Source organism: Triticum aestivum, chromosome 7B, assembly GCF_018294505.1.
Source record: "Triticum aestivum cultivar Chinese Spring chromosome 7B, IWGSC CS RefSeq v2.1, whole genome shotgun sequence".
Classification (NCBI taxonomy): Eukaryota; Viridiplantae; Streptophyta; class Magnoliopsida; order Poales; family Poaceae; genus Triticum; species Triticum aestivum.
Genome location: NC_057813.1, coordinates 449,135,662 through 449,148,439, shown reverse-complemented (window position 1 = coordinate 449,148,439; position 12,778 = coordinate 449,135,662). Strand labels below are relative to the sequence as shown.

Genomic DNA, 12,778 nt, shown 5'->3' with positions numbered 1-12,778 from the left:
ATGACATGGAGCCCCCAATGAAGAACCTTGATGAAGAGTTTGACGTACACATGTTAACTTAATTATGAAACAATCATTGTCGTTTCAGAAATAACATGTGATCTTCCACATACAGGATGAAGCATTAGAAAGATCTGAAATAAAACTCAAACAGGATCTCAGTGGTATTCATAAGCTTTTGAAAGAGGTATATGATATCTAGGGTGCTCCTAGTTTGGATAAGCAAATGCATTCCAAAGCCACCACAAGCCTTGAAGATTTCTAGGTGATGCACATTTTACCTATAATTGAGCAAGAATCTGCTAAAGGCTAACACGCGGTTTATTTCATATGACAGAATCCGTTCAACAGACAGAGTAAGTAGCACTCTGTGAAGGCTATAGGATCGCGAGAGCCTGAAGAGCCCCGTGCCTTCACGGATGATGACAGTCATGATGAATCCTTTTGAAAGCAGCAAGAAGTAAGTGTGGTTGAATCAACGCCACCAAATCATGGGGGCGAAAAGAAAAGTGTGGTATTGCAATTATTTAAGAATGACGAGTATGCTTCGTACGATACTGAGAAAAAAAGGAAAAACAAGACTCCATCAGATTCTACAAATGATTCCGAGGACAAGAACAATAAAAAGAGGAAATTCGGCTCTAGGAACTTTAAAATGAGGTCAAAAGTTACTGAAACCCAAAGGGACCAGCTAGATGTGGTTCGACAGGATTTCTTGGGATCACTGATCAACACTACAAATCATGAAAAACAAATGGTCTTAGTTGATGACATTGTCATGCTATCGAAGCATTTGCAATGCCTCACCTAAAAAGATGGATCTGAAGATGGCGTATGGTTGGGTGACAAAGTAAGATATTTCACAAATTAGTTTATGAAGTTTCATTTTTGTACAATACAATTAACTTGATTATTGTTGTAGGTGGTTGATGCTGCGATCCAGCTCATGCATCATGATGATCGAATTGACACAAGGGATGACCAACTGGTTTACATTGAGAGAGTGGCCGGCGTTGCTAAGCTCGAAAGAGATGGTAGGATAGAGGAGTTCTACGAGGACGCTTTGGTAGGCATTCCTGGAACAACACAAGGCACCAGCTACCTGAAACATGATATGGTATTTTAATCTGACGTAGAACAGATTTTTTTTATTACTATACACGTTGATCTAATTATCTGTGCACTCCAGGTTTTCCTTCCTACGAACAGCCAAAACGTCCAATGGTTACTTGTGGTCGTAAACCCCAGAAGGAAGGAGATTCAGGTTCTTGATTCACTTTTTCACTGTATGGTACCCAAAGAAGTAAATAACATGGTGAGAATTTCAACATATTTAATTATAACAAAGGATTTGACATCGTATGTATGTATTTGTCGTAGGCAACTTCTCATCCCATTGGGCTCGCAGGTACGTGGGATGGAAGCACATCTGAGAGCAGCGAGACGAGTCAATGGGATAGAAAGCAATGCATGGGAAGACATTAACGTGACGCAATGGCCAGTACGGAACATTAATGTGCCAAAGGCCGATGAGACGTGAGTCAAAAATATTAGCTTTTGTTTTTGTTTTAGCTTGTTAATATCTACAATGCGATCTAGCAACATTAAATGTCGCAGTTCTTGTTGTGCACTGTACATGCTGAAGAACATCGAATTATTTACAGGAGTAAAACTGAGGAAGCAATATGACGAAGTACGTAGAGTAACACCTAAAATTATGTCATTTTCTGAAACTTATGGAACGATACTAACATATCCTTGCATGCAGGCCTACATCTAGAAATTCGGAAAAGAGCTACCTGCTGTGCTTGTCAATTCACCCTACAACAAAATGAAATACAGGAATAGGTTCAAGCAGTACCATGCTAGGCTATCGAATGCAGCTGCGGTTGAAGACGACGAAGATGCAAGCAGTTAGTCCAGCAGTGTGCAGTGTACACTTGGTCGTAAAGCGATAGAGTAGGGTGTGGTTGGGTTTTAGTCCCGAAGAAGGTTTCCTAGCCGTGTTCTTAGTCCATTGCGCATGAGTCAAGTTGTAAAACTTCAATAATATTGGTTACAATATTTTGCTTGAAATAAATTTGGTCTCTACGGGATCTCGTAGAAATCTATATTTGATTTTTTACTACCATGTGACAGTAACAATGTCTGGGCAAGATTCAGACCAATTACACTGCACGGGCAACCCTAGAAGAATAATGGATTATGATATGTCTATTTTCATACAAGAGAAAAAGGTACGAGCATGAGCATAGCCTCACAACAGAACAAAAAATACTGCCTGATTCAACCCGCAATCCCAGCTTCCATCCCAGAAAACGGCACAGTCAATGTCTCGTAGGCAGGCCGCAAAGCCAATCAAATAGATCATAGGATAACAAGAGTAAAGCACGTACCATAAGGGGCCTGCAGGTGCTGCAACGCTGAATTGAAGGGATCACCTTCAGGAGCACAGTGTTGTGGCCATGGTACATCCATCCTACCTCAGGGAATCACATAGCATGTTCTGTCATAGCCCTGCAAAACAGAGGAAAAAATACTACTTGTACTAACCTTGTCAAGTGTGTGCATGTAACAAATGTTGGACATAACTAAACACGAAAGAATGAAATGCAACATATGAAAGAATCGAATGCTCATTTCTTTCTCTCTGGTTTTTGCGAGGATCATTACTCTCCCTTTAACAAGGCTAAAACATCATAATAAGAATTAACACCAATCTTCAAAAGGTGGATATCCCATGTGAATCTAATTTTTCTTATAAAGCACATGCCAAGTCTGTTGATTCCAGTCCAGCAATTGCACAAGAAGAAGTGAGCATCATAAATATTGAGCAACATAAGCTATGAATTGTTTATAGTACATTCCAAAATTAATAGCTTATCATCTTTATTGATCTCCAAATCTCACCTATCAGCCAAATTGAAAGAATACATGTTGAATGCAACGATTGAACGTTCGTAGATCTTGCAGTCGAGGTTGGACGAATGGGGCTGGCCGTCGAGGCCGGCGGCCGGCTTCATCTAGTCCCGCAGAACATGATCCATACCCAACCACCTTGCCATCGGACGAGATGCATGGCCAGATCAAAGCTGCAACCATGGCGGAGAGGTGATATGTAGAGGACGCAAACAATCAATTGGGGTGTGGGAAAGAGGTTGCCTATAACCTTGTGGCTATAGGCACCCGCATGGAGGACTGGGAGGTGGGTTGGCGCCGAATCTTCGCCGGCAGCCGCCGCGGGGAGGGCAGTTCGCCCCTCTCATGTTCTTCGTTGAAAAGGTGGTGCGAGATCGCGAGGGAATTGGGGTGGAGGAAGGGAGGGGCCGCGACGCGCGGCTAGATCCTGCCAGCGAGGAGGGAGGGAGGGGCCGGGATGAGCGGCTAGATCCGGCCGACGAGGATTAAAACCCTAGCGGCGGCGAGGAATAAATCCTAGCGAACGGGATAAAAATTGAACCGAAAATAGCCCTGAAATTCGTACTGAGAATACCCTCAAAATATTTGGGAAAATAGCCCTAGGGAAAATCTGATCAGTTCAAAATATTTTTTCTCTCAAAAATGCCCCTCGGGGTCTGATATAATATACGTGACATCAGCATATTGCATCGGATCTGGACTGTCGAATTCGCTCCGACGGACGGTCCATATCGTCCGGATGCACTATAAAATGACTATTTGTTTATGGTTCGTGTCCTGCTCAGAGAGAAGAAACAACGGTGGCTCTCTGAAGATGAAATAAACTTCTCACGAACTAGCCTTTGTCCCGGTTATGCTTCTAGCGTCATTGAAGGGTGTGTGGAGATTTGTTTTCGGCGGATCTCGCGGGATTCGGTCGGCGTTTGTATTCGGTGGATTCACATGGATCCAGTCTTTCTTCGTTTGTGCTCATGTGTCTACAAGTTGGATCCTTCCGATCTAAACTTCTCTTCAACGACGATGGTTGCTGTTTTGGTGCGATGGTTCTATAGGGCCTTAGCACTAAGACTTCCCGACTATCTACTACAACAAATTTTGCCCGGCTCCAGGAAGGGAGGGGCGATGGCGACGGCGTGCCTTCGACTCGCTTCATTGCATGTAATCGTTGCTAGATGATCTACGGATCTGTATATAATTTTTATTACTTTGAAAGTTTTCTCGCAAAAAAATCAGACAGTTGGCCAAGCAGACCAAGAGGAAAAAATGTTGAGTGAGACACATAGGACATGGGGTGATATGGTCCAAATAACCGTGGGTCATCGGACGCCCGACCGCCTAGCCCATTGTCCGTCGGCGTTTGATGACCAAAGTTGGATGGTAGAAAATGTCTGGGCAGTCCGGTCCCGACATTTGAGGCGTACTTGGTGACCCGAGTCCCCTAAGGGCGCGCTTGGTATAGGTGTAATTCAATACAGAGGTGTAAGATTTACAAGTGTATTTTACTGGGCATGACTGTTTTCCGGCTGGAAATGAAACCGACCGGTGGAGAAGTGTATTTCTTTTACAGGTGTATTACAAAGAAAACGCTAATCCAAACGGGGCCTAAGGGCAGCTCCGAGGTCGTTTATCAAACAGACCGTCTTAAAAAAATTGGTCATGTTCGGACGTGTCCGCGAACAGCCGATCCTTCAGAGCTATTCCTTAATAACTCATTATTTCAAACATTTTGAATACAAAATCAGAATAAAATTTAATGAATTTCATATATATTAAATGCAAACTCCTCCAAATTCAACCAAAACTAGACTAAATAGTAGATAACTACTTCGTATGCACGCCCTCTGAGGCCATCGGGACCATCATCGTCGTTACCACCGCCATTGTTGTTGCCGTTTGTTCCATCCACCATGCTTCCTCCTCCACCTTGCGCTCTCATCGATCTTTAGGCCGAGCTCACGCTTCAACTCAATGACCCTGATCTGGAGGAGGTCCTGACTGATCTGACGTTCACGACGGGCATCCGACTCTTTGGTGGTCTTGGACCGGTCCAAGGCCCAGACCTCCGCGAGCTTCTGGCGGTGAGGACCCAGACCGACGGCACCTACATCTTCGAGAATGACGCCGAGCGCCGCGCCCGATACCATCCTCCGTGGTGAGGAATTGTGAATATCATATCGTGCGGCTACAGAGACGCTCCTTCGATGTCATCTTCTTGCTCATACAGCGGAGGGGTACCTAGGACCTTGGAAGGCAAGGAGAGTCGGAGTGAGAGCGAGGGGTCCCGTTAAAAAACAGTGAGGAGGCCGGCATGTCGGATCGATGTGGCGGACATCCAAACGCCCCTACTCCGCTGCCTCTCGATTTAGAGCCGTATCGGGATTTTTTAGACGTCGTCCATATCTGAACTATAGACATCTACATTTTCAAGGCTTAAAATTGTCCGAGCGCGGGGGGAGGGGGGGGGGGTCCTATGAAGGGAGAATATGCGTTCACGTTGAAAATGACTTATGACTCTGAATGAAAAAAAACTATCTTGGAATGGGAGACGCCTCGCTCTCCTCTTCTTGGTCTCTTTCTGTCACGATCTTCTCCTCCATAGTAGCAGCTCAGCTGGCGATATCACTGAGAAGCGGCCATGTGCATCGGAGGCAGCGGCAGCCACCCGAGCAGCGTCGTCCCACCTTACCTCGATCTATGGCAGATGCACCGCCACGAAGCAGATGGAGGCGGGAGTACGAACCAACTTGGCTCGAACGCCACGCATGTGCCGTCCTGGGCTCCAAGGGGGAAGGAAACAGGCTAGTATGGCTTTTTGCTTGCGACGTGCGAGGATGCCCGTGTGGATGTGGGCACACTAGCGAAGATCTTCATCGTTTTGGTGGAACTTCACGATAACCACCTTTTCTTTCCTTACTATGCGTGGCCCGACTAGGGGCGTCTCTAACGGCGATTCACAAATTTTCTTCCACATCCGTCCATGGATAGGGGGCCAGTCCACATACACAGATGTAATAGGCCATCATCGAACATTGTCCTTATACTTTCTAAACACTTATTTAACAAACCGAATGAAATTCATGTAAACACAGCAGACTCATACAAACCGGATGAAAACGTTAACATTTTGGACATATTTTAACTAAAAAGGTAGAGCTTGTATACGTACGGTCGCGCGGAGCTCCACTTCCATGACATGGATACACTACACTAGTCTATGGCCGGCCACGGCGGATCCCTTTGTCTTCCCTATGTCCGGCAGGCCGCTCATTGGACTGCCGGGAGCCCCGGAGGTATATTCTTCCCTCACATCTTCCCTATGTCCGGTTGTGCCGCTCATCGGAGTGGCATAGAGGGTGCTTCAGCTGGAGGGGGGGGGGGGGGGGGGGGGATTTCGCTTTCGCGGAGCCCAGGAGGGGGTCAAAGATGGTCTGGGCTGAAGAACCGGCCAAGTCATCGGCTGTACAAGCCGACGACGCGCCGGAGGTGGCCTTCCTGGGACCGAAGCAACGGTGGCCTCCCATGTTCTACTTTCCCTCGATGTTGGCGGCGGACGCAGACGCGTTGGCCACCGACTCGTCGATCTCCGCGCAACTGGCTTCTTTCTCTTCCGGCAGGGCGCGGTTATGCGCACGTTGACGGCGAATGGCGCGGTCACATGCACGGGAGGCGCGGTATGACGTTGCGTCATCCAACAACGATGTCCGTGCTGCCGTGCTCCCTCCCGTGCTGCCCTGGAGCGACGAGTTGCTGAAGCACTCACCGACTTGGGGCGGCTACTTGCTCCGCCGGGCTAGGCGAGGGAGGTGGAGTCGTGAGCTGCCTCGCTCGTATCTGGCGGGCTCGGTGGGCCACCCAGCCGGCTTTTATGTTGGAGAACCGCTTTTCCTGCTCATCTGATGACATTGAAAGGGTGAAGAAAATTGTGGAAGGAGGAGATGGGGAGCGGGGGAGTGGTGCGATTCTTGCCCGGCGTCTGGCCTCCTTCAAATAGCGTGCAGACCAGAGGAGCTTGCCCGTGTGTTTAATGCCGGCCCACTCATGGACGAACGTGTGGCTGGAGTAGATTTTTCGGTTCCCACGCGGGGTTTAATGGAGGTGTTTGAATGCAGCGAGGAGACGTGTTTAGCCTGGCGTGCAAGGGGAATGCACTGGCCGGCGCGCCGCTTCAATGGCGGAGGCAGTGAGAGGTCGTGTCCGCCCTGAGCCATCTTCAATATGCAGCGGCGCGCTGACAGCGGCATGAATGTGGCTAGCTGGTGCCGGGCACGGGCGAGGGAGGAAGGGGCTTGGGTGGGCCAATGTGGTCAGAAGCAGGCATGAGTGTTGTCCAGAAGCATGCAAAATCTCTACGCTTGTCTCCGTTTTGCGGGAGAAAGTACATCCGAACCGCGTCGTGAACCGATACATATCCGTGTTAGATGGCTTCTGCGGTTTGGACACTACGATCAAAACGTATACGGACGGTTAAGAGTTGGTATTTGAGATGCCCTAAGAAATATATCAGCTACTACTATGAAATCTACAACGTCCAATGTTGTCCCTACCTACTATGGAACAAAAAGTGATTCAACCATTGTCTATCAAACGACCTTTCATTTTGCTCATTCTCAGAGACACCCGAGCGTTAGGGTTTCTCGTACCTCCCACCGGCACCGCCAGCGGTCTATCTCGTCTTCTGTGGCCTCAAGGTCTTGGAGACGCAATGGATCCCGGTTATTGTCGGCGGGAGGGCTTCGTTGTTTAATGTTTTTTTAGTTTTGTTCAGGTTTGTGTCCTTTTCAGAGAGGCGAGGTGGCGGCTGCTATCTGAAGATGGAATAGGTTCTTTTTGCCTAGGTCCCATCTCAGCGATGCTTCTAGCATCGTCGGAGGGCATGTAGAGGATTATCTTCGGTAGATCTAGCGGAATTCAGTCGACCTTTGTCTTCGTTGGATTCATGTGGATTCAGTCAGTGTCGGTATGTCTACAGATTGAATCTTTCTGATCTATGCTTCTCTTCATCGGCGGTGGTTGTTTTTCTGGTATGCTGATTCTATATGGCCTTAGCATGAAGATTTCCCAACTATCTAGTACAACAAGGTACGCCAATCTTCGATGAAGGAAGGACGATGACGGTGACGGGCCTTCGGCTCGCTCCAGTGCTTGTGGTCGTCGTTAGGTGGTCTAAGGACCTGAATGCAATTTTGCTTCTGGTGTTCTCTATACTACCTTTGACCGTTGATGAATAGATCGAAAGTTTTTCCTGCAAAAAAAGGTGATTGAAACAAAATCAAAGGGTAAATTATTATCCCTAACAACAATCTTCTTTTGTTTAAGGTTACACAAGAGCACCCTCAAACTTGTTTAAATGTTTCAGCTATTCCCTATTTCCTTGAAAAAGGTTACATCCGATTCGTAGATTTACTCATATAGTATTAAGAAAGTATGTACCATGTTTCCAGTGCAAAATATGTAGCATTATCTCGGTTGATTGAGAAAATCATATTACACGGCCGGTTTTAGAATTTGTCAAGACAAATCTAAAATATACCCAGTTTGCTAGTATAATAATTCGTTAATCTCTCTCCTAATTCAAAATTTTCATAGCCCCGAATCAAAAGAGCCCGTAGGATCCTCTAAAACGTGAATGAAAGAAGGAATTCTATATAATTTTTCAAAGCCAAATTTCCAATCCACAGTTCATCGTAGAACGTCTTCATGGGATTCTGTTTCTCTGCACTTTTTCTATTCCAGTCCCAACGCGACCTTAATATCTGCGAGAGGACAAGAGACAAGAGAGCCATAACAAGAGCTCTAGCTCCTAAACAAAAGCTACGGCCGAGCTACGGCAGCAGATTGGACTAGCACGAGTCTACGTTCGTTGTCCTGAAGATTTGTAGAGCATCCCCGTAGGGACGCTAATGAAATGGTGTAGTAAAGCTAAGCACGTGGTGCCAGATCAGACCCCTCCTTTGCAATTTGCACGCTGAGATCTTGTCTGCTCCGGAGCTGGAAGCGTGGACCGCCGGCACGGACCTCGCCGGGAAGGGATTGTCCGGACATGTCTGCCATACCGAGGCAGGGGAGGAAATCGAACGCCAGTTCCAAGGACTTTGCCAACCACTGCATCGCTAAGCTCGTGTGCCATTCCGGTTTATAGCCGAGGACAGGAGTGCGATGTTCGCCAACTGCTAGTGGTTGGTGATACTTGTGTTGTCATCTTGATATCTGAACCGATGTTCAGTTCAGAACTTGGCGTGGTGAGTGTATAGTACTCCTGATAATCTGAAACCTGCTTCTCTGAACTGCAGAAAACATGCAACCTTGCTGTGCTGCTTTTACTGAATTATTTCAGCTTGAGTCCATTTTGAATCCATGTGCCATCTTTCTATCTTTTGGAATCAATAAAAGTCATTGCCATATCACGGACCAGATGCCAACCAGGAGGACATTGTATGTATCAAATGTGGAAGCATTGCCAGATTGCACTTTCACTGGTTCTGAACATTTCATTATTTCTGGACCAGGTTTCACCTTTCAGATCGATTTCAGCTTACACAAACATTGATGCTTTTAGAAATTTCTACTCCCTCTGTTCCAAAATAATTGTTGTGGTTTTTAGTTCAAATGAGTATTATATTTTTAATGAATCAAATTCCAGAATTCAAAATAGCCAACACGAGATTTTTTTTTCAGACCCAAAAATTGGAAGTGTACATTGCTCATGTTAACCCATCTACAAATAGGTTGTTTGACACATATCCAGACAGTATAAATCTCTATCTATCTACAACTTGATCATATTGCAGATTTACATATCCAGATTTTATTATGCAATAAAACAGAGAAATAATCTTCCTCGGTCGGTGGGCCTATGTCCATCTTCTGCAGCAGTTTTGGCATCCCAATTGCAGAAACAATAAAGGGCATGCATACGTCCGGGAGCCAGTTTTGACTGTGGCTTGATTATGCTCCACATAAAGAAGAATTGAGATTTAATCATCTGTATCTCCCTGCACAAGTAAATCAGAAGTGCAGTTTTCGGATACAGAAGGAACAGTGGAACAATAGCATCTGCACAATAATTCGATTGTAAAAAGATAAACATCCCACGGAACCACCAAAAGAGGAACTGCACTTTTTTTTGAGGGATGCACATTATTATTTTTAATATAAAATCGGTGAGAAGCTGTTTCCTCTAGCTCTGGTTATGCTAAACTTACTCCAAACCGCAAGGCAGTTATGGCTTAAACTCTCGATTATATGTTCACTGTTTCATATGCACTTGTTAAACAAAGCAGAGTTGAGAATCGGATCGATGCATTTCAAAGTCTGGCTTATAATTTGTAGAATAAACAGGATAATTTATGGACTACATTGGATAATACTGCAGGGGCACAAATCCTATGCTGCACGGATGGGCAGTATTGTTGCAGCTGTGACCACAACTTTCAGAATGAAGCAATTCGTTCCAGCAAGCCGAGCAGCGCCATGTGAGAGGAGCCCCCTTCTCCAATGCACTGTCCGACCTTGCCCTTGAGATCTCGGGCCCTCTGTCTGATCTCCTCCCCTTCAATGCCAGGGCCCATCAACCTGTCGATGGCAGCCCGGACGGCCCCCCGCTGGAGCCTCCCCACCTCCACACCCACCTTCCACACGTCGCACGCGTACCTCGCCGTCTCGAACTGGTCGCCGAAGCACGGCAGGCAGGCCATCGGCACGCCCTCCGACAGCGCCTCCACCGTCGAGTTCCACCCGCTGTGCGTCAGGAAGGCGCCCACGGCGGCGTGGCCGAGCACCTTCTCCTGAGGGGTCCAAGGGACGACCATCCCTCGGTCGCCTATCTGCTCAGCCAGGCCGCCGGGCAGCTCGAGCGAGCACGATGGACGCCCGCGGACCATGCCTGGCCGGACCACCCACACGAACGGACGGCCGGCGTCGGCTAATGCCCAGGCCAGCTCCGCTAGCTCGTGCGCGTCGACGCTGGCGACGGTCCCGAGGCTGACGAACAGGACGGATCCCGGCGACTGGTTGTCCAGCCAGTCGAGGCAGCATGGGGAGCCGTCTTGGGGCGGCGGTGGTGGTGGCGGCGAGAATCTGTTCAGGGAGCCGACGGGGAACACCGGCAAGGAAAGGCCGTCGCGGATGTAGCCGACCTCGGGCCCCTCGATCGCGTCGAAGGTGTTGACGATGAGGCCTGACGACCGCCTAGCTGCGTCGACGAACCGCTCGAGCAGGTCGGCGAAGGTGTCGAGGCTGCTCGCGTCGATCCGCTGCAGGTCTCTCACCCGGAACGGCGGCAGCTCCTCCACGGGAGCGTTCCCCCGCGCCTCGTCGTATGGCAGGTGGCCCTTGGCGAGCAGCGCCCGGTAGGCCATGAAGGTCCGGAAGCTGGCCGCGCTGCTCGTCATGAGCGCCAGCGCCGGCACGCCGAGGTCCCTCGCTGCCGCCTGCGCCGAGAACCACACCACGTCGGTGACCACGCAGCGGACGCTCCCCCCGGCGAGCAGCGCGGCCAGCCGGTCCTTGAAGGCGGCCGCGCAGGACGCGTTGAGCGCCACCAGGAACGCCGCGATGTCCTCGGTTGCCGCGGGGAGGTCGGGGGCGGGCACGGCCACGAAGCGGTAGTCCGCAGGGTAGCACGCCGGGTCCGGCGCGTGGAGTTCCGTGTGGAGCACAGTGATAGCGTGGCCGCTGGCGTGCAGCGCCGCGGCAAGCCGGAGCATGGGGATCATGTGGCCAAGGTAGGGCAGCGGGAAAAGGACCACGCGACGCCGGACAGCATCGCATGGCGCCATTGCTTGTGTGAGCCACGGGAATCACAGCATGGGATTCGGGAACGTCGGCTTATTTTGCTAGCAATGGACAAGAACACATGTAGGTGTACCAGTCAAGGAAGATGAAAAAAGGAATATAGTACACCCCTCTGATCTAGGAGTATATTAACGGAGTATTTTCTGAAAAAAACTGTCGCGCAACTTTAAATTAACGAAGGCGGCTGCTCGGATCCTTGCCAGCCGCTCGATCTGCGATGTTCGATGGCAGCAGCCATCCTCTATCCACACCGCGTCCTCCTCTGCATTCAAGGTGCAGCAGCCCCTCGTCAATCAACACCGCAGCGCCGAGACTAACCGGGGGGCTGCACTATGGTAGCACCGAGGGCTGCAAAGAAAAAGCTTCAACGCAGCAGTTACGACGCCACGACGAAGCTCCAGTGCAGCTCCATGGATGCACCGTCGACGCCCGGCGAAGCTGTATTGCAGCCCCGCCGACGCTCCATTACAGCTCTGGTGGAGCTCCATTGCAGCCGCAGCGAAGCTCGAACGACCGTGACAGCGCTCCATTGCAGCCGCGGCGAAGCGCCATTGCAGCAGCGACAAAGCTCCGACGACCCTCCATTGCATCCCGGCGGCACTCCATTGCAGTCGCGGCGAAGCTTGAATGACCCCAACGGTGCTCCATTGCAGCCGCGGCAAAGCTCCGACGACCATCCATTGCAGCCCAACTGCGCTCCAAAGCACCAACGGCGGAGCGCCATTGCAGCCCGACGACCCCAGCGATGTGCCGATTGTTGGAAATATGCCCTAGAGGCAATAATAAAATGGTTATTATTATATTTCCTTGTTCATGATAATGGTCTGTTGTTCATGCTATAATTGTATTAACCGGAAACCGTAATACATGTGTGAATACATACACCGTAATATGTCCCTAGTAAGCTTCTAGTTGACTAGCTCGTTGATCAATAGTTGGTTCTGATTTTCTGACCATGAACATTGGATGTCGTTGATAACGGGATCACATCATTAAGAGAATGATGTGATGGACAAGACCTAATCCTAAGCATAGCACAAGATCGTGTAGTTCATTTGCTAAGAGC

The 12,778-nt window shown here is 48.9% G+C and overlaps 1 protein-coding gene across 1 annotated transcript; it reads right to left on the bottom strand.

Moving 5' to 3' along the window:
- Positions 1–10,201: 10,201 nt before the first annotated feature.
- On the bottom strand, positions 10,202–11,811 carry LOC123160005 (DIMBOA UDP-glucosyltransferase BX8-like). The gene has a single exon (XM_044577809.1). The coding sequence runs from the start codon at positions 11,694–11,696 to the stop codon at positions 10,350–10,352; it is 1,347 nt and encodes a 448-aa protein (XP_044433744.1). The 5' UTR covers positions 11,697–11,811; the 3' UTR covers positions 10,202–10,349.
- Between the last annotated feature and the right edge of the window lie 967 nt (positions 11,812–12,778).